This window comes from Accipiter gentilis, chromosome Z (assembly GCF_929443795.1).
Source record: "Accipiter gentilis chromosome Z, bAccGen1.1, whole genome shotgun sequence".
NCBI classification, from domain to species: domain Eukaryota; kingdom Metazoa; phylum Chordata; class Aves; order Accipitriformes; family Accipitridae; genus Astur; species Astur gentilis.
In genome coordinates, this window is record NC_064919.1 from 85125748 (window position 1) to 85149530 (window position 23783).

Here is a 23783-nt window from a genome sequence, read left to right on the forward strand (position 1 = left end):
ATCCAATATATATTATAGGCTGGGTGTATTTGTGTTATCAGGCCTCTGGCTAAGACGGCAGCTTGCCACAAGATGCAAAAAGATACTGGAAAAATGCTTGCGATGCTTTTGCCTTATTCTCCTGTTTCTCCCTACAAATCCATATTGATCACTCCTGGAGAGAGGACACTGGCCTGGATGGGTTTACGGACAGCCTAACTGAAAAAAACCCCCCGTATGTTCAAACCGTATTTACTCTTAACACAGAGCTCCAATAGCAGCATCATTAACCTCCTTCTTGGAGCAAGGAATACTCCAGGGAGTTTGGTCTGCAAATATTTTGCCAAGACTGTTGTCATGAAGCTGACAATATCAGTCAGCAGGCGGCTGGAAATACTGCATAAGGCAGCATACGTCCAAAAATACTCCAGATGGAAAAGAAACCAGACAAAAAGCACAGCGACTGCAAACATCTCTGTACCAAGGACATTAATTATTTTTTTTTTTTTCCCTACCAATAACCTGACCAGCAGAACGAATCTTGCTTAAACAAGCACAGAACAATTAATGAAAAAAAAATGGTCCCACTTGAAAGGATTTAATTGAATGAGATAAATTGCTCGGGGGTGTAGCAGCATGATGACACTCAGGAGCCAAACACCAGCCCAAAACCGTGAGAGCTCATGTCTGAACGTACCCTGAAACTTTACAAAGTGCTGTAGGGCACGCTGAAACAGCCCCTGCCTTATCCATAAGCATTCCCAGCACAGATTTCGATAGCCTTAATGGCACGTCTTGGACATGCGCTCCTCCACTTTGTACTGCAATACAATGGAGCAGCAGTATCTTACTATCAGTTTTGCATCTTTGGTGGCATGATTTACATAAAGAAAATAAAACAATAGTATTTCATTTAGATAATCTTCGCTATGCTTTATGTCTTTGTTATCTGCAGTTTGGTTGTTATTTTCTGGAGAAACTGTATACAAAGCAGATAGAGCCATCGATAACGGTGCAAACATTGCTCAGCATTTCCCAATATTAAATTACATTTTGAAATTGCATTTACTCTGCCAAATTTGGGGGCAAATTTTACTTTGCTGAAAATTTCTATCCCATTCCCATGGAGATATATTTTTGAAGATTTTAATGAGAGCAAGGTCAGACATTTTTGAGACCGAGTTGGGGGTAGGGGCAGGATTTTGAGCAAGGCAGAAAGGTTGAGTTTGTTCCAGGAAGGCACCTTATACTCATCCCACGGGAAAACTGGCCAGATTTTACAGTCTGAAAGTGCTGCTGGCACTTATCAGCAGGGACCTAGTCTAGCAGCTAAATTCCCTTAAAAGTCTGCCTGTTTTGAGTAAATTCCTGTTTCTCCCTCTAGGGCTTGACCTTTCTTGTAGTTGGTACCACCAACTGCTAGTTGTGTAGCTGCAGGTGGATTATAATTTATACATACACCAATTCTACTGGCTCTTACCTTTGGGTCGTTTAACACTGCTGCCCAAGTACCCTCTCAGGTGGTTTTGTTCCTGAAATGCTAGACACAGGCTAGCCATTAAGCCTGAGCAAGAGAGAGAAGAAATTTCCCACTTTGTTTCTTTTTCAGAAGCAAATATAGACTCCAAACTGTGCTGTCACTTAACGCTGCCCCAGATCATTAAGTCTTCAGAGCGCGGTCTAAGTGTTGCAGATTTGCATGGGCATTAATCAGAGTACAGTTAGAGACACAAACAGCTTTAAAATGGGAAACAGCCCGTGTCATTAAAGGAAAAGCATTGCAACTCATCTCAGAAGTGCTTCAGCAGCGATGCGAGAAGCCTTCCTCCACTGCACTTGGGGTTTCTTTGCTTCCTAGCCTGAATAACCCCTTCTGTACCAACTTTCTAACACTTCCTACCTTATTATATTAACTGTTTGGAGGAAATAAGCTTGCTCCTCTGTATTTGTTTATTTATTCCAGAGCAGTTAAACAAGGAAATCAGATCTTCTGCAACTTGGTATGGCTTAGCTGTAGTAGAGCTACAAACATTTACATCCTCGAAAGACCTTCATGTACTTACTCTGCAATTCCTATGTATTTCCTGGCATTAGGAGCAGGAAAAGCTCTGTATAGCGACTCATGACCAGGTAGAAGGGACTGCCAATTAAAGGTATTCAGCATAGGAAATAAAAAATAAAATAAAATCTGTTGCACCATTCTCAAATTCAGTAAGAAGCCAGCTGTCACTTACCAATTAGTCATCTTTCTTTGCCATAGATGCTAAATCTTTTCTATCTCTTTTTTGTTTTTTTTTAAAGGAAAAATCTCCCCATGAATATTTATTGCAGCTGTCACAAGCTGGACCAGGTAAGCCTGACACTGAAAAGTGGTTTCATTTACACTACCAAAAAATAAATAAATTTGCTACTAAATACTGCAAATGAGCTGGCAGCGGCATTCCCTGCTGAGTTTTGCAATCAGTCCTCAGCCCTAGAGTGGTGGAAGGCACATGAGCAAAGAGAAATAAAACACTCTGGAGGATCAGCACCGTTTGTTTGGCACTGGACCATGGAGAAGCAGCTCATGCCTGTAGGAAAGGTCTCGGCGACTGCCAAAATGTCACCAAGCAGTGCCTTGGTGTCCCCCCATGTGCCCGTGATGGAGCCCGTGGAAAGAAACTTATTTGTGGTGGTGGTTTTAGCTTCTGGCTGAGCTGTAGCTGGTGCAGGATGGCAGGTGGGGATCTGGAGATTTGCGTACACTGGGTTTTGAAGTGGGATTTTGCCCAGAGCGGCCAGGACCAAGCAACGCTTTGCCAGCACCCATCCACCATCTCCAGCACCGGTGGGGAGGTGTTGCCATCGTGTCCAGCCCCAAAACTGGCAGACAGCGACTGCAAAGGAGGATTCATTCCAGTCCCTCCCAGACCCAAACACTACTTGGCTAAACCTCCTTGCCTAAATAGATGCATGTTTTGGGACAGAATTTGGGCGCTGCCACTTCCAGGACTGATGGTCCTCCTGGCAAGTCATGATGAAGATTTGTGTCTGTTTTTCACAGTTACCTTATTGTTGGCCAATGTTAAAAACACATGATATTTCATCAGCTTGCCATGTCTTCCCTTTACCGCGCATGACAAAAAGATCTGAAATGTCATGTATTTCACTACCAGCACACAATCACAAAAGAAATAAGAAAAACCTATTCTAACCAGAAGCTGAAATGGTAGTACCGTCTTTAGGCAATGCATGATATTTTAGCTTTCTGTCATACACGGGGAAATGTAAACACCTATAAAATGTCATGCATTTGCAGTCATAAGTGAACTCGTGTAAACATGTAGTTGAAAGATGCATGAGATTCCATCCTTTTGCCATATTCACAAAGCTGCATAATAAATTTGGGGGCAAACTGGCTATTTCATGATTTGCTTCATATTTAGGAGACAAGACTACCAATTAAGCAGATCCGCGGACACTCCTACACTCAGGCTAGCTTTTTTCTCACTGTTCCTCGATGAAGCACTGGAACAGGCCAGACTTTGCTTAGAGATGCAGCAATTTTGCTGATGTTTGGGAAATCCCCAGTGGAAAGCTCTAGTTGCAGTTCCAGCGGTCACCTCCTACGGGACCAGTTTGAAGAGCCCTGAACTGCAGAAGGTTGGCTTCCCATGCCTTTCATCCTTGCTTACCAACACCTCAGCCATCTGCTTTCTGCAACAACAGGGACCAAGCCCAAAATGAACAAGCTCAGATGGCTGCTGCTGCAACCTAAAATAATCCCTGCGTGTCCCTTCTTTCTTTCTTTCACAAAAAAAAAAAAAGTGGTGAGTCCAGGAGGAAAGAGCAGGCGTTAACCAGAGTGCCAACAAAGATGTCTTGTACAACCTGTAGCTCGTTTAAGGCCACAGCTGATTAAGAAATCTGTTCTGGGGATCTCTTGACTTCTTCTCTAAATGGCATACAGGGGTTTTTTGAAGGTAATATTTGGATTCTCCCCATAACCACGTGCAGAAGAGCGCTTTGACAATGAAATGGCTCTTTATGTAAATGCTGACCACAAGAAAACTCCCTGGAAAGCAAATGCTGCTTTGACGGCTTTGCCAAATACTACGAGGCAGGTTTGGGTGCTAGAAGCTCTTCCCCCAGCAGAGCTGCTGCTGCTCCCAGCTCTGCCGCTGACCTGCTGCGGGACCATGTCATCTTTTACCTCCTTGCCTCAGTTTCCTTCCCTGTTAAAGCAAGAGAAACGGTATTCCGCTTTATAAGTTCTTTGGGATGTCTGGATGAAAATCACAGAACAGAGACAAAGTATTTTGTATAGATAAACAATACACAATCAGCAAGTTCTCCCTCGTATTTCTAGGGATGCTGGGATAATAAAACTCCTTTGCCTAGCTCTGATTTCTGAATTTCAAATATGGCAAACAGGGCTGAAATTTCATGTATTTTCTTTACCATTCCCATATCATTTTCTTTACAGACTCTCATGTTTGAGTTGCTTCACTGGGAAGAGAAGCTCTTTTGAGGGTAAAATTTAAAATAGCTGCAGGTACCTCTTGTCGGTGCTGTAGAAATGGAGAAAATGTGAAGTTACCGTGTGACATTAGCACAGGATTAAAAATTCTGAAGCACATTTTCGAGAAAACCAAAACAATAAGAACACCGAAAAACAGAGACACACAGCCTCTCCTATACCCTGTGGAGAAGGGATTTCTGCTTTATCTTAGTGCAATTGTCTGGCTGAGAGGAAATTAGTACATGCAGAGCTGGGACTTTGTTAAAAGTCACCTTGCTTTCACGGCAGCTGAGCACCTGCGGGCCCTGATGCTCACTCCTTTTTTTTTTTTTAAAAAAAAAAAAAGCTTTTGAGTGAGTCTAAAACCCCATAGTGGGTTCTTATATTGTAAAACATAGTTTCCACTAAGTTCAACATAGTGGTAAGAATTGAGAAGGTGCATCCAGTGGATGTGCAACCGCAGCGGTGTGCAACAAGGCATACAGCAGATAGAATGGAAACAATCTAAATTAGGAATCAGCTGAAATTCTTCCATTTCTGCTTGCCACAGATTTCCTACGGCTGGGTGTGGGCGGTTACTCATCAACAACATTACTTCAAACCCACTGAGTTACTCTTCAGAAACATTTAGGGACATTTGTCTCTGTACCTGACTTAGCACGGAGACCTCAGTGGGATTTAAGCATGCAAACATGGTCCATCATGCCCACTCCAACAAGCGACGAATATTTTCAGCTCCTAAACTGGGAGCTCCTAATTTAAGCTTTAAGAAAAGCAAGTGTCCCCACACCTTACAAATGTGAGCCTTACATAATATGGATCTGAACGCACATTTCCACCTACAGAAAGGAATGCAGGTTTGCAAGGGATTTGGTAAGAAGCATGCAACGGCAAAAATTCAGATTTCCCTGGTGATCTCGAAATACCTTTTAGATTTATTCCCTCCGCATCCATCAGCACAATATTACGTTTCATCAAAATGCAATAAAAGTTACCGAAGAACAGGCCTCAAAGATACAGATTTCCTTCCAGGTACTCACTTGCTGGTGAGATGAGTCTTGGGAGTAATCCCAAGCTCTCCAAAGAGAGTAACAAAAACGTTGGCATCGGTTCCTGCTCCCCGGACATCTCCTGTCACTGTCACCACCTCGTAAACTGTGGAAGGAGAAAAGAAAGATCAAGACAACAGGAGAAATCCCTCACCCTATACATTATAGATCCGAGTCATCCCCAAACCTGAGCTGAAATACAGACCCCAGAGACGCGTGTCTGCACCCACCACTGAAACAAACCCAACTCTTGGCCAGGGCATAGTCACTGTTAAGGATCAACACAACTGGTGAAAATCATCACATCGAACTAAAACTGCTGGAGACACTTTACACGGGCAGAGAGGGCTTGAGTTAGGAGAGATTTTGCTGAAAATAAAACACTTCTCTGAACACATCGCCTTCCCCACCGTAATGCATGTGCATGTATTACATATAAGAGATGAATTTATGTGAATTGTTAGAGTAAAGCTGCTGAGCCATTTTTCATTTATGCACATGTCAACGCAATGCACACTTTCCTGTTTGCTCTGATAATATATTTATATGAAGCTGAGAAATCACTACAGCCAGAAAGTTTGCATTTCAGTTGTTCTGGAGACTTTACCAAAGACCAAATGTTAAATCATGATGAGAATAAGGTAGGAAAGCACTTAAATTAGAGTCTCAGAGCTCTATCAATTTTCTTTCCAAGTAGTAGATTGAGTGGTGACTCTATTACCACACATCGATATCTTCTTGGGAGACACACAAGTTAAAAATAGCCTTTTACTCAAGTGGAGAAAAGCATGACAAGATCCGATGGCCAGAAGGTAAAGCTAGATAGATTCAAATTACAGTCAGACACACATTTCTTAAGCAGGTTGACAAGCAAAGTTAGAACAAGACTTAAGGCTTGAAAACGGTTTACCTTTCTGACGGGCATGCCTTGGATGGCTCAGTACAGAAGGAATTGGGAGAAATTACAAAACTTTGCCTATGGCCAGACCAAGCATCTTGATGGCCCTTTTCGGCTTTAGACCACATGATGGCCATTAGCTAATCAAAATATTTCAGGCTCAGACCTATAAGCTGGAGGAAAGGTAAAACTTTCATCATTTCGTCTTGCAGTCTGACTGCCAAGTATGTGATTTCTCAGATCTAAGGCTGTAAAAATGTCCTTCTTCATGGGTGCATCAGAACTGTTATATATTTTGCTAGTGCCCATCTTTTCCTCACTACATCACATATATATTCAAAAGAGACAAAAAAAAACGTATTGGGACTCTACTCTGAGCATCAGATGTTTTTCCCCACTAACACTCGTCCCTCAAAGCATCACAGAGAAGAAATTAAATCACCATTTTAACTGAGAAGCATGCAGACAGAGTGCTAAAGCAAAACCCAGGCCACTCATGTAAAACTGATTAAAAACTACTCCTCATTTCCAGTGCCTCTATTGCACTGAAACAGAAAAAAAAATACCATAATATTTTCCTAACCTTGCCTTTCCATGAATGTAAATAGGACAGAAAGGGGACATTATTATAATAAATACAATAAGTTATGATCTGCGCTCAGCTAAATTTTAAGAATCCCTTGGCTTGGCGTATTTCATTTATGGGCTCAAAGGAAGAGGAGATTTCTTTGCAAAAAAAGAATATATGAAATCCACAGCTTGCATATGAGTAATACGTATGAACAATGTTTTCATTTCACCTTCCTCCTGTTAGCATTCACACATGCCAACGGGAGACGTTTGGCGTAGCGCGGAGAGACAGACAATATCCTCGCATCAGCCATTAAGAGGAGGAAGACTCGTAATCCACCCTGCCCCAGTGATTCACCACCGATCGCTCCACGGTTTTCAGCGCTGTATTGACTCTGCTTTGGAAACAGCGAGCTTATGTCATTAAATTATAATATTGCTGCGCTCGTTTATAGCAGCCTTTTACGTCTGGCCATCTCGAAGCGTATTGCAACTTATCTGTACCGCTGAAGTACTTATCACTGTCAGAGCATCCTGTAGGCATTGCCAAACTGGCAGTTACACAGCTCAGCACCCCTCTGCAAGCTTTCATTCGGGAAAAGGGACTTTAACGCATCGTCCCCACAGAGACTCAGCAAAATTTGGCCCTGTTCCTGTTTTCAGGGAGTGAGGTCAAGTTGTGCCCAGCTTCGTGCCCAGCACATGGCTGGAGGCGTTTTTCCTGTGAAAAGGGAGGAAAAAAAGTCATCACAACACTCTGTAAGTTCCCAGAGACCTTTCAAAAGCTCAGGCAGGTTTTCTAGTGAAGTTTTTTTTTTTTTTTTTACTGCTAGAGAAGTGCTAGGATTTACAAGTTATATGTGGCAGGCAGACTCTGTCATGTTACATCTGCCCACGTTACATCAAGCGAAACCCATTCCTGAACCGGTCTGCTGCACCTCTACGGGTATTGACGTCACCTCACCTATACATTTAACAGTAATTTCCTTACAGAAGATGTAAGTCAGACTGATCTACTTCCACTTTTCAACTCCTAACAAATGAGATGATGGGATACAAGGAAATTAAGTGTCTAAGACAACACCATCAACAAGCCAAAATATCATCATCCCCCCCCCCCCCCCCCCCCCAATCAAAACCCTTCTCTAATTGCCACAATGGGAGTCTCACAGTTGCAAGAAAACACAAGCCATAAATACACACAAATTTGCACTTTAGGTTCACAACCCCAAATTCAGCCTCCACATACCGCGGCGAGCAGGCAGCACATGGAATGAGCGGTTTTTACTGGGACAGATGTGCCGAGCCCTGCCTGACTAACACATGTCATTACTGAGCATACGCTGTGGTTAGCACCATTTTAATTAACTTTGCACAGAGGGACAAAAGGAGGGGCTGGGTTGGTGACACCAGCATTTTGACAAGTGCTGTGGTGCATTCCTGGAAGAGGAAAGGAGCCCTGCTGCCCCTTCTCAAGCACTACAGCTGTGAAGCCAGCTGTGCTTTTGGCTGTCTGACATGGTTGGAAGTTATCGTGCGGAACCTTTAAGCTCCTCAAAAGAGATCAGCTCATCGAAGTGGAGTTTGGGATGACTCGTTCAATCCCATTGACATCTCCACAGCGTCAGCCGAGAGACCAGTCCTAAGCAGACACTGCAATGTTTTACCAGCTGCACACGTCAAGAGTTTCTGGTTTTATAATCTCAGTCAGCAGGACTTGAAACATGAACGTTCTTCAGAGCTTTGCAATAACTTTTAGCTTCCATGATGTGAAAAACAATTCCTCATACGTGTTCCTGCTGATCTTACACATTGAGATGTACTTTGGCAGAGATCTCTTAGCCTCTCCAGGGATGGATAGCTTGCACCCACCATACCCGTATTTCCTTCTTGGTCAAACATAAGGTGCAAACCATGACATTCCCATGTCCCTGTGGTGATGAGCTCTCCTCCCCAGCCGGACCTGTATTTCCCGTAACCCTTCTCAAGTGATAACCACCAGTGGCAGACGTACAGGATGCGTCTGGTCTTGATGGCTGCATCCAGCTCAAAGTGGATTCAGGGGAGACAGATAACAACACAACAGCCAAGGGCTAATTTAAGCAATGTGCCCGCCTAACCACAGTTCTGGTCAACGTCCGACTCCAGCTAAATTTGGAAGAACCTAACATCTGTAGTCAGTATGCAAACACGACTGAGTCAATTATCTTACTCCATAAATAGTGGACAGCCCAGGGCCTGTTGAGGTTTCCTGCACAGCAGCGGGCTGCGTGCCAGGATGTCTCCTTGAGGATGAGAGATTCCTTGCCACAACAGATTCTCAATAACTGATTAATAGCATGCTAAACTTTGAAATCTTAGCTAAGTGATGTAAAGGATTGATTGCACATATATAATCCTTTAGACGTAAACCATTGACCAAGTCTGGGACTCGGATTGGATCCAGCTGCACCTAAACTCCCCTCTGAGAAGGAGTTCAGAATGCAAGGGGGTCCTTTCTGAACCTTGTGACTCAACGGGAGGGCCTCCCTGACAGTTTTGTCTGACCCTGTCCTTTATGAAGCAAATATCAGGTGAACCTTGTCATCAGATTTTGTTAAATCGCTGCTGCGTTTACTATCAAACTTGGTTAAATCGCTGTTTTATATCAATAAACATATTTCTACTTCTGTCTTACGAGTGAAGTGTGTCACTCCACCCGCAACAGTCCCCAAATGTCAAATATTGGCCTTGGTCATCTGCCTCCCTTCAAACATGGACAGGATGCCCCAAGTGTCCGTGCCTCTTCACCCAAGCTGCTGCTTGGTCAGGTTGTTAAGCCAGTGTTAAGATGCTCCTGCCCGTCTGTGCTATTCCTTAATGCTTTTCCTACCAGTGTTGGCCAAGTTCATCGGGCACCATGGGTAGAGGAGCCCCAAAGAGAGGTCATGAAAGCAAAAGGGAGAACACTGGATCCCAGTTTGAATGTTGTCCTGCTGCATGGGCCACTGCTCACAGAAAGACACCTACATTTGGATGCTTTCAATTGGTGGACAATCTCACCCCCATGGTCAAGAGAAGTCTATTCTGAGTGCCCAGAACATGGCCAAGTTACAGTAATCTATAGTGTTAGTAGGGGAATGCCTGACTTTCAGGCCAGTCTCCAAATCTTGGTTTTTTCCCAGTGGGCTAGGCAGAGTCAATACAAAGCTTTTAATACAGCCACTGATACAGAACCTTTTGTTCCAAATATTATCTCAATCAAGTGGAATTTGGTTCACTTATCTCATCTGGTAGATATTGAATCCCCAGCTGACTCCACTGTTCAGCTATCCAGCATGAAGGTTTTGGAAAAGGGAGAAAGTTTCAGCAAGCTAAACAGAACTGATTTGCTATGGACTGCAAACCTATTACTGCTTTTCATGGGCATATACAAACTCAATAAATGAAATAATAGACACTACTTTCTGTGCAAAAATAAGCATTCAAAAATGGTCATTTCAAGTGCAAGATACAGACAGCATAAAATCAGTATCAAGTTACATTGCAGCTTTGCTGGAAGAACTTACATCCATTTCCCTGTCTTGCAGAAAGAGCTGATACTATAAGCCTGTCCGTTCAATGGCCAGAGTAGAGAGACACTTGCTTCAAAATGGGTACTAAAATTATTGTAAAGCTATAAAGACTGACAAGTGGAGACTGAGATCCTCTAGCTAAGAGCATGCAAAATTCCCTTAGCTCCACAAGGAAGGAATATCTTCAGGGCAGAAGAGTCATTTGGCTGATAAATTCAGGTTTTTCTGACTCTGACTCTGACTCAACATGGGACTGCTTAGCACTAATTATGGCAGTGACTGCAGATCCCTTCAGGTCACGTCCTCATACGGTGAATAAGGAGAATTGAGCTGGAGCTCATGATGGTGCCTCACTGTTGTCTAGCAAGAGCGGCCCTTGGTACAAAAAAAATAAGGGTTATGCCACAAGAATGATTAAACAGGTGGAATGAGACAGCAAAGCTAGGGAGGAGCCATTGAAGAGTTTGGGTAAGGAAGAAGGAAAGCAGAAACAAGAGCTGAGCCATGCTGTGAGCACGGCCAGGGAAACGGAGGGGATGAAAGCTCCACGGCGGACGTAGACATGAAAACCCTAGTGTCCACAGAAGTACCGGTGTCCTGGAGGCAGCCTGCCACCCTCCAGTATCTCTGCCTTTTACTCGTCTCCGAGCTGATCCATCACGTACCACCATACACCACTCCCACGGCAAACCTCACCTCCTTCATCGCTACCTGCTTCCTCAAAGGTCCGCAGACCCACAACTCCAGGCTGCATGCGCAAGGTGAGCAAGAACTAAACCCTCCTACACCAAAGCAGTGGAAGAAACCAGGGAGATGTTGCCTTCATCTTGAATATAAACCCAAACCAAGACAAACTGCTTTGAAGCTGTGGCTATCGGAGCTACCTTCGGATGCGCCCGTTCAGCAGGATGCATTTACCTCAGCAGCAGTAATGGTTGTTTGCACTTCGCCGTATTTCCAGTTGGGAATTCACTGATTATTCTCAATATTCACTTAATGTTGATTCAGGCAAAGCAGCAATCACTCCGGCTCCTACTGAAGCACTTCAGCGTGTGTTTGCCTTGGAGCACCTGAAGAGTACCTTGACATTTATGCAAAATACTTGGAAGTTTTTAAGGGTCTGTGCTGAATATTACGGGTTATGGTTGCCAAAATGATGCTCTATGCACATGAACACAGCAGTTAAATACTTACTGTGGTTACAGTTTTATCGGGACCATCCTTTACCCACTGTGAAGATGGACCTTTGAAATCAGCGCTTGTTTGTTTTTATCAAGCCACAATTTGGGCAATAATCTCTTGTCATACACAAAATGAGTCAAATTCTTCTCTCATTCACTCTGGGGCAAATCCTGACTAACTCCATTGACTTGAGCACAATGACTTTGGATTCATATTGGCAAAACTGTGAACAGATTTGGGCCTCACACACTATGAGAGATTGCTTGCTCTTTATATGCTTTAGCAAAAGCAGCTTTTGAGTCCGGCATGGATGCCAAATTAATTATTCAAAGCAAAAGAGAGGGATTTTTTTCCCATGAATATTTGGACTGTCTGCACACTGTTATACATTTTGTTATTCATAGATTATATAAAGAATTGCAGAATTAATAGTATCTTGCATTTTGAGACACTTTACAGACATGAATTAGGGAAGTTTCCTGCAAACTTACCACTACTACACGCAGAAAAGATTCTCTTAAAATTTAAATCCTAAGCTGAATACTGTCCTGTCTGTTCCCACAGGCATAGTTGTGGTTTGGAGTTTGTTTTACTTCATCAGTTATTGCAAAATCAACATTTCATTCTCAGGCACCTTGGGAAGCCAAACTCGATTCAACTCGTGCTCCAGCTATCACTTAAAAGTGCTTTTGCCTTAGCACCACCAGAAGAAACATCATCTCAGTTCTTTGCTGGAACAGCAAAGTAGAATTAGGTTAGCAATCGACATCGTTGTTATTCAAGTTTAAATTGCACTGGAGGAAAACACTGTGCCTCAGGGAAGAGAAACATTTTTGAGAAAAAACTGTTCCATTTCTTTCATTATCTTTTGGAGACAGGGAGGGTCTGCCAGGACACGGGGTGCCTCTGAATCACAGCTGTGGCCAACAACATTAGATGTTTGTGTCCAACGGGAAGTGTAAAATGCAGCCTGGGTTAAATATGATATAGATTTTACCTACAACATTGAGCAAGGAAAGTCTGCAGTAGAGCAATGTGTCTGCAGAACACAACTGGAAGGAATTCCCTGCTGTCTGTCACGTCATCCCAAGCCCAGATTCAAATAAGAGCCCACTTTCTTCTAGTTGTGCAGGCAGCAGGACAGCCAAGACCAAGGAGAGATGCTCTCCTTGCTGTCAGCTCTGACCCTCAACACCCAGGTAGTGGGAAGGGCAATCTTACCAAAGATAATTTTTTAATTATTTTTTTTTTTTATCAGCAGGGAATGATACCTGTCAGAAGCTTGTCATAATTACAAGTTATGTGTTACCTATATTTACATGCACATTGTTAGATGTCATGAATTAATCGTAACTTCATGACTTAATCATTCATGACAGACAGCTACTACTATCCAACTAGCACCTTAGAAAAGACTTTAAAAAAACCAAACAACAACAAATATTGATAGATACAAACCATGACCTTCCCACCTCGTACCTCTTTCTTCTCTGCAAATATCTCCTGCTTAACACTTGCAGCTCATAGAGCAAGTCTGATAGAGATACTATTATGATACAGACCTCTGTAAAATGGAGGACGCCAAACTGATGTGGAAAAAATACAGTGGATCTGAACATGAGGGGGTGAAGTGTCAAAAAGACCAAGAGTTTCTAACAGCCACATCCTTTTACAGCAATGATGAACAACTACTTCATGATATGTCTCCAGTGAGTCTTGCAATGCACGTAAATCCATCAACAAAAGCCACAATTATTATTTTCAGATTGTTTTTCAGTGTTGCCGCAGAGGTATTTGTGCCATCGTGTTGCACAGCAGAGTCCAGCAAGGCAGAAAAACCAAAGGCAGAAGAAAAACACTCTGATGATGCTTGGGGAAACATGTATGCCCACAAGGTACTGAGAATAAATAAATAAATATTTGTTGAAGGAGCAATAATCAGCCAAAAGGAGGCCTTAACTGGAGAAAATGTATGTTGTGAATCTGGAAGTTAAGTCCTGGTAGCATCCTCAACAGCCAACACAGAAACCGCAGTAAATCAGCGGTCAGATGCTCTTAAGACCGACCCCAGAGCCAGTGTCTGCTTTCCTGGGGCTCAGGTGGATAAACTACGTCACCTGAGGCTATGTGGGGAATTGACTCAAACTGGAATAAAAATCTGACTTGCCTTAGTTCCTTGTCTGTGCTTTAGTCCCTTATAGCTCAGTACAATTTTCTGCCCAGGATTTCCATCTGGATGGGGATAATTCTGCTGTTTTAATGGCACAGTATTCAGATACTTGTCCAAATACCCAGAGACATGATGATAAAGAGCTTCATGGAGAGCGTGGGAGATGTGTATTTAACAAAGTATAAATGGGGACAAAATTCATGGTCCTTTAAATACCAGTGCAGTCCTGAAACCGGGAATTTGATGTACCAGCGGAGGGAACTGCAGTACCTGTGAGCAAAAGCAGCTCCTCAGTTTTCTTTCTGCAATCAGAAAATGAAAAACTACCCAGGCAAATCTTGGATTTTCTAAAAACATGGGAATCTTGCTTAGTTTCTTAAGGGTTAAAAAAGGGGGGGTGGGAGAAAAAAAACCCCAATCTTCAATTATTCCAATGTGATCAAGTTCTAGTCCTGCATCCTCTAAAGGTCACCTTACCCTACACCTCCAATATTACAGATCATTAAATCCAGGCTGATGGGATACATGGGTTGGGGGGAACACGTCTAGAATTGAATATATTAACCTGCATTTAACATCTGCTTCTCAGGCAAATCTTGTTCAGTGTCTCTCCAGCAGCTCCCCGATATTTTCTCTTAGAGTCCCAAACCCAAACATTCGGTCTAAAAAGTAGCCACCGACAAAGATGTAAAACTGAACACGCCATTCCGTTCAGATTTAAGTATTTTGGGTGTGAGGAGAGCGGCAATGCTGGAAAAGCGCAGTCCTCGCGCCGTGCCTTTGGCAGCCCGGCACCTACAGCGGTTCCCCAACGTTGGTTTTGATGCTGCCAGCTGGGCTGAGCCATCGCAAATGGATCGTGTCGGCATAACGAGGGCGGCTTTTGCATATGCTTGGGGCTGCTGGGTCCTGCCTGGGGAAAGGGAGAGGTGGGGGGTACAAAAGCGTTCGCCCCCCCCCCAGCCCTGGGCTTGTTGAACAAGCAAATGAACGGAGACTTCTGCGAGGGCTTAAACCTTCAGATACCAGTGAGGGCTTGCTCTGAAGGGTTTATTTGCACTCATCTGCTTTACGGTACTGATTTTCCATACCAATGACTCGCAGCAGCCCTGCTGCAGGTCAATGGCCGACCGCGGAGGTCAAAGACGAAAAGCCAGTGCGATTCCTTGCAAAGCCCCATCCGCAGCATTTTAATTACTCATTTCCAATCTGTAAGACCCCATTTCAACATGACACCTCCCGGCAACTTTAACTCTCCAGTGGGACTACACAGGTGTGTAGCGGGGGGTGTCTAATAGCTAAGCCAAAGATTTTTCGGTGCCTATGTAAAAATATTAGCAAGTGCTCCTCCAACTTAATCAACACTTTAAGATCACAATTAGTTTAGTGTTGGCTTGTTCTGTCTTGCGTAACAGTCTTGTGCTGATAGTCCCTGGGTACACTCATCTAACAAACTCTAAAGGTGATCTAAACTTTTCAAAATTCCTATTTCATGCAGCCATTTATAGCTATAGAAAATGCTGAGACGCAAACGGGTGAGATCCACCACATCTCCAAGGCAGGTGCAGCACCACCTTCTTCTCTTGGTATCACACTTTCCACATCCCACTGGCTCACAAGACCTAAAATTGCCGCTGGTACAAAACTCTTCTCTGAATGTTTTATGCCTAAAACCAAAGCTCATTTTAGCAGTAAGGAGAAAAAAAAAATAAATCTGTCTTCCAAAGAGGAGACCTTGTTCCTTCTGATCGGGAATATTAATCAAAGCCTCAGTTCGGGAAGATCAGTGGGTGCAGGGCACAGACGAGGTGATTTTGCAACTGATGATCATCTATCATAAAAGTATGTGATACATCTCTCCAGTTCTGTATATAGCACGGGGAGAGAGCTGGCGACCACACAGCCCTTTCTCTCCTCCTCCATTCTGCTGCTAAATTACATTAAACAGAACTTAGCAATAAACTCGGCGTGTCCTGAATGTTTTTTTCTGTGTAACCCTTTGCTGCAGCTGCTAAAGGAGCACGGTATGATAAATGTAACACAATAAAATGGATGGCGCACATCAAAAGAAATTATGAGCAGCTTGTATATCTATTTACAAGTCAACAGTGGCCATTTCCCTCCTCCCATCACCATTTGAGAGAATGTATTAATAAAGACATGCACTTCTTGTGTAGCTTTCTTCATTTTATAATTTTTATCGGCACTGCCAAGATCACTGAAGTCCAGCTTCACCCTTTGTGCAATATGGACAAACCAGCAGTGTTTCATACAAAGTGCTCAGCATCTGTCCCTGGAAGAGACAACTGCAGCCTCCAAGTACTGCATCTCCTGGGAGTTAATCCAAGCTTTTCTCCCTTGCATGGGAGTGTATATTTCCCGTGGACCTCTACGGTGTCTTTATCATCATGAGTCACCTAAGCTTTTCTAGTCATTTAAGAGATTGCATGTATGGAAGTGCTTTACACTTCATCCTCTAGGAAACGGTCCTGGGAACCTTGGCCCTGGAGATTGGTGACCAAGTGAGCATAGTGCAGCAGGTCTGACTACATGCTACAGTAAAACTTCCAAGAGAGAAGGAAAACCCACTAGAGGATTTGTTTCTCTTTAAAGGAAAGATACCGATTTCTTAATATCCATATCTGAAACTTGACAGGAAAAAAAAAAAAAAAAAAAAGGAGGAGAAAAGAAAGAAAAAAAAAAAAAAAAAGAGGATTTTATCATCAATGGGACACAAAAGAGATTGTTTTCCTCTGAAATGAGATATGCCTCTTGGTGAGCTGCAGCTCCGCAAAGAGGGAAGCCCCAAGATCTCCTGAGTCAGCCGCACTTTACCGTGACACAGTACAGGAGGGAGCTTTCCACCGTCTGCCACAGCCTGTGGATGTCTCAGGGCTGGAGTCACCAAGCCAGCAGCTACCAGCAGAAGGCTCAGTTAATGGCATAAAAGCAAGTTGGGAGAAGGAAACGTTTTCTTTCTTCCTACTAACCCAGAGCTATCCATGGCTTTGGCAGAAGTGACCCAGAAAACAGATAGTGACACTTGGTCCCTCCCTTCATGGTTCTCTGACCCCAAACCTGAGCAGAAGGATAACCAACGGCGCCAGTCTCCCTCTTCCCTATCACAGACAAGATTTGAGATATCAAGAGAAAGGTATGAAGAAAGAAAGAGATGGAGTTCCTGCAAAGGGTTGGTTTCAGGTCTCGGACATTCACTCTGAACCTCAGGTAGCTGGTACCTATAGATGCTTCAATGATGGTTTAGGCAGCCAGGGTGCTATATGAACAGTCTCTGGATACCTACTGCACTTTAAAACTACTGATTCCACCAATTAAGTTTACATGACACAGTGTGCCCTGTTCACGCTATTATTGGCAATTCAAGATCATATAATTACAGAATGGTTTGGGTTGGAAGGGACCTCTCTAAAGGTCATCTCATCCAACCCCTCTGCCATGAGCAGGGACATCTTCCACTAGATCAGGTTGCTCAAAGCCCCGTCCAACCTGACCCTGAACTCTTCCAGGGAGGGGGCATCCACAAATTCTCCGAGCAACCTGTTCCAGTGCCTCACCACTCTCATCATAAAAAATTTCTTCCTTATGTTCAATTTAAACGTACCGTCTTTCAGTCTAAAACCATTGTCCCTTGTCATGTCACTACAGGCCTTGGTAAAAAGTCTCTCTCCATCTTTCTTATAAACTCCCTTTAAGTATTGAAAGACTGCAATAAGTTCTCCCCAGAGCCTTCCATACTGTACTGTAGAAATAACTTTTCAAATACTTATTAATAAATAACTAATCTCATTAACACCAGGATCACAGAGATGGACAACAGCTGCAATTTAGTTAAAAATGCTCGCTATCTCTGCTATAATTTTCTCAGATACACTATCACCCAGTCACTCGATATCTTTTGTTTTCCTGTCCCCAGGAGCTGGATTTGCCTTGTTCTTCAGTCATCGATCGAATGCGGTGGCGGGGGAACCCTTCTCCTGTTTGCTAATACAGTAAGATAAAGAGGACATCAGATGACACAGGCACCATTGACTCCCTTCTTATAAAACATTTAGAACATCTCTTTTCTTTTTACAGCAACAGGAATCACAGCTTGTGGACTGAAATATATCTCTATTCAATATTCACCAGCACCAAAGGCAAGCTGACATCCCCAAAGCTTCTGGGAGGCTTTTTGCAGAGGTTACACGTTTCTCAAAAGCCTGACCAACAGCAGTCACTTCACTCAATGGTCCTTTGGAAGAAAAGCAGCAGTGGCCTTCAACTAAGTCACACAAAAAAACTGCTGTTTTGAATCAAAATAGGAAGAGCAGCAACACAGTGCATAGCAAAGGCAATAGCTGAAACTCGAGCAAGAGGACAAGGCAGTTAGAGTTTGCTCCTGAGCTTTTGCTTTTTGGTGTCAGATGGCCCAGTAGCAGGTTTTCACTGGTGGAAAACCTCAGTGGCTCATTGACTGAGTGTGTCCTACCCTGCACCCTTCTCCTCTCCGTTTTTTCCCACACATACATGCACTCGCTCCCCATAAATATCTAGAAATTGAGGGTGCAAAATACTGAGACACAGCTCAAGAAGGAGAGTCCATGATCCAAGGGAGCAGCCAGTCGTTCACCCTTGGGACTTTTGGCCACTTGACAAAGTTCTTGGAGGTCCTGGGGCTGTCACGTTAGTAAGTGTTGCAGGTTTTGGACCAAGTTTTTTAATTTCTGATAGGGACTATGAGAGTCAACTCCCAGCTTAATTCATTTCCCAGTGTTTCAACCACAAGCTATTAACTTCCCTGCAGAAATTGTTGACCAACTGAGCAGAAGACCATGGAGAGATTATTAGATATATTTGCTGGAACTTCTCTCTTTGAAAAGTGCAAGTTATTACTCCTCTACTATAAAAAAATTGTAGTCCGAGGCAAGACTACATGTCTCCCGCTAAAGAGCCATCACAAACGAAGAAGGTTATGTACGTGGCCTAATTAGTGTATTGTATATGGGAGGGTCTTGCTTCTCCTCTGCATCAGAGCAATTGAGTCATTTTTCTTTTCCCCGTACAGCCATACAGCACTATTACAGAAGTCTTCAGTTATAGTTAACCTATGGCCACACCAAAACCATGAGCTGCTCTGTGAGATTCCTTAGGCACCCTCAGTTCTCTGAACTGCCACGTACAAGACATGTTATTACTCTAATTAACCGATGGGGAAACCACAGAGCTGAGAGGTTAAGTGTCTTGCCCCAGTCACGCCAAGATCCAGTTGCACAGGTAATCCTCAGCAGTCCATTACGTCTTTTGCTGCCCACCTCTGGGATAAGGAGATAACCTCGTTGGGTTTGGGAGCATCCTCCTACCTATCGAAAGCCTTTTCTTTTAATCATGGAGCCACACCATGAGTCTTTGCTGTTCACCTTGCAGTTTCCTCACCTCTCTGCCACAGCACTGCAGGTTTGCTGGGAGACTGGGTGGGAATTATCAGCTGCCACCCAGAAGATAAAATGTTTAAGTACAGACTTTTTCCACAAGCTGGCTGGATGTTGCCAGGCTGATGGTTGCAATCCCTCTCCAGACCATGCTCTTCTAATGAAACCGAGCGCATCATCTACACCTCAAGTCACTGCACAGCTCACCACGCATTGAACTGAAGTACCCTGTGCATATAAAATGAGCGGACTATTTATTGTACCGACACAGTATTAAGGTTTAGAGATGAGTAGCAATATTTCCCCAGCCTATTTGGTTACTTACAACAGTCAGAGAGACGGTGGGCTGGACCTCCTGCTTCTACATCAAACCTAAGTGGTCCAGTGCCTGCTCATCTGCTTGCTGAAATGACCGGCGCGCTCCTGCTGCATCTGCTTGAGCAGGACTGTGCACCTTTCCTACAAATCCTGCTTACACAAGGGAAGTCATCATAGAATACCAGGTTGGAAGGGACCGCAAGGATCATCTGGTCCAACCTTTCTTGGTAAAAGTATGGCCTAGATGGCCCAGCACCCTGTCCAGCTGAATCTTAGAAGTGTCCAATGTTGGGGAATCCACCGCTTCCCTGGGGAGATTATTCCGATGGCTGATTGTTCTCACTGTGAAAAATTTTCCTCTTGTGTCCAGTCAGATTCTCACCAGAATTAACTTGTACCCATTACCCCTCATCTTTTCCATGAGACTCCTTGTAAGAAGAGAGTCTCCATCTTCTTTGCAACCACCCTTTAAGTACTGGAACATGGTGATAAGGTCTCCCCTAAGCCTTCTTTTCTCAAGCCTGAAAAAACCCCAGTTCTCTCAGCCTTTCCTCATATGGCAGGCTTCCCAGTCCTTTGATCATCTTTGTGGCCCTTTTCTGGACCCTCTCAATGCTGTCCACATCTGATAAGTGCAGCTTCTGAATGGCACCACAATGCAAATATTAATTAGAAGAATGAGTAGTTACAGCAGTACCATGCACAGAGCAAAGTGACTTCATAAACCGAAAAGCTAATACAGACACGATCTGTCAGTGCCACCTTACATAGTAAAAATCCTTATTTAATTAGAAATACTCCCCACACAGGAAAGGCAAGTGCCTGCACCCCCAGGAAGGGTCCCGAGATGGGAATTGGCAGGGCCGACAGCATAACTGCCTGCTCAAGAGGTGAGATGAGAAACGATGGAGCTGACCTTTTTTTTTGTTGTACTCATCTTCTGTTGCATTGGAGGAGTCCGAATGATAGTCCCGAAGCTCCTGTTCGTACATCTCCAAAAAATTCTCGTCTGTCTTTCCTTTCTTGGACTTGTCACCTTTCTTCTTCTTCTTTTCTTTGCCTTTTTTGCCTTTTTTCTTCTTTTTCTTTCTGCGCTCATAGTCATCCTCATCCTCACTGCTATAGTCTCTTCGCTTGGTTTTTTTCTTTTTCTTTTTCTTCACTTCCCCATCAATCTCCGAGTCCTCAGACTTTGATTTCTTTTTGCTTTTTTTCTCCTGGCTTTCGTCTTCCCCATCTTCCTCAACTACCTCTTCCACTACCTCCTCTTCCTCCCCTTCCTCCTCCTCTTCTACTTTATTCTTTTTGGTCTTTTCTTTCATGTCATTGTTTTTCACCCCTACGCTTTTAACAACACTCTACGACTGCCTTATCCTCACTTCTGCCACCTACCCCAGCTCCTTTACCAATTGCCTTTAGTCGTCCTCTACCTGCCTAGGGCTGGGGTTCCCTCCTTTTGCCTTGTCCTTCCTCCCCACCAGCTCAGCGTAGGTATGTCCTGGAGTCCCTTGTCCTTCCCGACCCACGGGGGCCGACGGCTCACCTTCTTCTCACTCTCCCTGCCTTCTTTCACCTCCTTGACTGAGGCACCTTCCTCTCTCTTTTGTCTCTCTTCGTCTTTGGGTTTTCTCCTTTTCGTTACTATTATTTATTCATTGGGCTGTGCTGAGAACTTTCCTCTTTTTTTTTTTCAGAGCTGCCTGAGCCTCTGCTCAGGGTCAGTTGACAATCTGGGTCTTCGGTATCAGGATGTGCCAATCAAGGTTGCAGCTCCCTGGAAAATCAGTCAGATGAGGGCACATGGTCAAGTCACTTCTTGTCCTTCATATGCCAGCTCAGGAGCGGGGAAAACAGAGGCGCTTTTCCTCCTCATAAGGTATAGAAACTTCAGAAAACTCATGAAAAATTACTTAGTGCTATCCAGTCATGTGGTTATAAGACAGATGGGCAGGTGAAAAAGGAGACCCACCAAGCAACCATATCGCACTGGTCTGTATTTCCTCTCCATTATTCATGGTGTCAGGATCACCTTACTGATAACAAAGGTCTCAACTTTACATGGATTTTTTTTTTTTTTTTTTTTTTTTTTTTGGACCAGCCAGGCCAGTGACCAGAAAAAACAAAGACCTCCAGGATCTCAGTCTAGAGACCTTCAGCATCAGCAACGCACTCCTGCATCCAGCTCCTCCGTCCCCCAGTTACTGTGCTGCACCTCCAACCAAATGAAAAATCAATGCTTAGTAAATAAACACAACAGTCAGAAGAAGATACTGAATGCGCTTTACACAAGGTGCCCTTATAACAGCTCATCTTGGCCAACCAAAGAGAAATAAACCTTAGATTAATAACTGAGCGCAAGCACAATATACCCACATCTGACAGCTCTCACAGACAAATATTCAGGTGAGATAGGTGGAGGATGGGAAAAATAAATGATGTAACATCACGGTTGGAAGGACACCACAGCATGAAGCGTGCCCGGCACCCCGCATGTGCCCAGGGATGTCAGCACGGGGCTCACCTAACATCTAGAACACCCAACAGGGGTTTCAATCCAGTGCCCAGAGGCAGATATGCCAGCGGGACATAGGATGGGATTGAGGATCCCTCAACCTCTCTCTTCTCACCCGAGCCACCGGTGTAGCCGTGGGCCAAGCCCCGCAATGGTGTAAGCGTACAGCCCCAACCATTCAGCTTGGGTTGGCATCCAGCCCTACAGAGGCTCCGGCTCCTGGTAAAGGGAAGGACAATCATCACGAGACCAGGTCAATCTCAGTTGCAGTCAGGAGCAGATGATTTAAAGTCTGACTGAGAATGGGAAAAGAAAAGAAGAAAAATCATCTCTTCTTCAAAGGTGCTGTTATGGGTTTTGTCACAGAAAATGAAGTTTAATTAAAAACCGTGATATAGAAAACCATACTGAATTTCTCTGGTGTAGCTCAAGTGTACGTAAACCAAGCAGGGCGGTCAGCCTGGCGCTAAATCACAGTAATGGAAGAAGCGAGAGCTGAATTTATGACAGAGCTGTAGGATGATGATACAGAGCCTCCTGCTACCACCCGCCCTGCCTGTGCGATAACTCAGCCCACAGCTTCTTCCAATGATAAATTAAGGGCGATTTGCTTGATGGTATGCTGCCCAAGTTAATGATACCGTAAGTATTGGTAAGTCAGAGGGTCCGGCCATGCTAAGTCTTTAACGCACATGATTTAAAACTCTTCCTAGATAAATCTGGGGGTTTCCAAGAGCCAGCGTGGAAGGGAGGGTTGGCATCGGCGGTGGGTTATCAGGAACAGGAGGAACAGAGGTCTTGATGGCAGGTTGTGCAGCCCGAGCAGGATGGCTGAGGCATTGCCATGGGCAGGAGTGGATGGGGAGCACCAGGCTCAGATGATCCAGGGTTGGGGGGAGTCTGTCCTACCCTCCCTAGCAGGTGTTTGGCACCAGTCTCCAACAATGTAATGTGAATAATAATTTTTTTAAAAAAAAAAAAAAAGCACTGTATTTTCTGTGGTCTCTGTTGCTGAATGGAAATCTTTCTATTAAGCATCATAAAGTGAATTATTCAGGGACAGCTTCCAAGTAGGTTAAAGCATAGGTTTGGGATGAAACACAAGGATGGCTTTTCCAAGGTCCGAAAATCATAAGAAAAATAATCACTGTCCTTCCTTATGATACAGCTCTCACTTGCCAAACTGCTGGGACATCAGCACCACAGGACCTGCATCGTTCCTGAAATCCCCTGTTTACTTTCAGGGCTTTATTTTCTGGAAAGCAGCAGAAAGGCACATAGTGCATCTCTGCAAGGCACTTCTGAGAGTGAGCACTGCACGGTTGGTTCAGAAGGCACCAAGGGCACACCACTCCGAAGGAACCATCCAGGGACGTGGATGCTGCCGGTCCCAAGGATCCTGCAGAGATATCTGATGATGCAGCACATTTTCTCAGACAGATGCTTTGCAGTGCACTATGTTCATAACTGTTACCTTTCCCCTCTCTGGGACAGCCATCAGCCCACAGCAGAAATTGCAAGCACAAATATTTCAGCTTAAATCTGGGAGCTGGATTTAAGATTTCAGCTGCAGAAAATCCAACCCTTTCCACAGAAATAAAAAAAAAAAAAAAAAAAAAAA

General features: G+C 44.0%; 1 protein-coding gene across 1 annotated transcript in view; it reads right to left on the minus strand.

Annotated features, from left to right (window-relative positions):
• LOXHD1 (lipoxygenase homology PLAT domains 1) overlaps positions 1 to 21346 on the minus strand; it is a 140927-nt gene extending 119581 nt beyond the window's left edge. Inside the window, exons 1-2 of the mRNA XM_049796003.1 lie at positions 20567 to 21346; positions 5521 to 5635 (exon numbers count right to left, since the gene is read on the minus strand). Of these exons, the coding sequence (XP_049651960.1) occupies positions 5521 to 5635; positions 20567 to 20972 (521 nt within the window). The 5' untranslated portion in view covers positions 20973 to 21346. The remainder of the gene's footprint in view (positions 1 to 5520; positions 5636 to 20566) is intronic.
• Positions 21347 to 23783: the final 2437 nt, after the last annotated feature.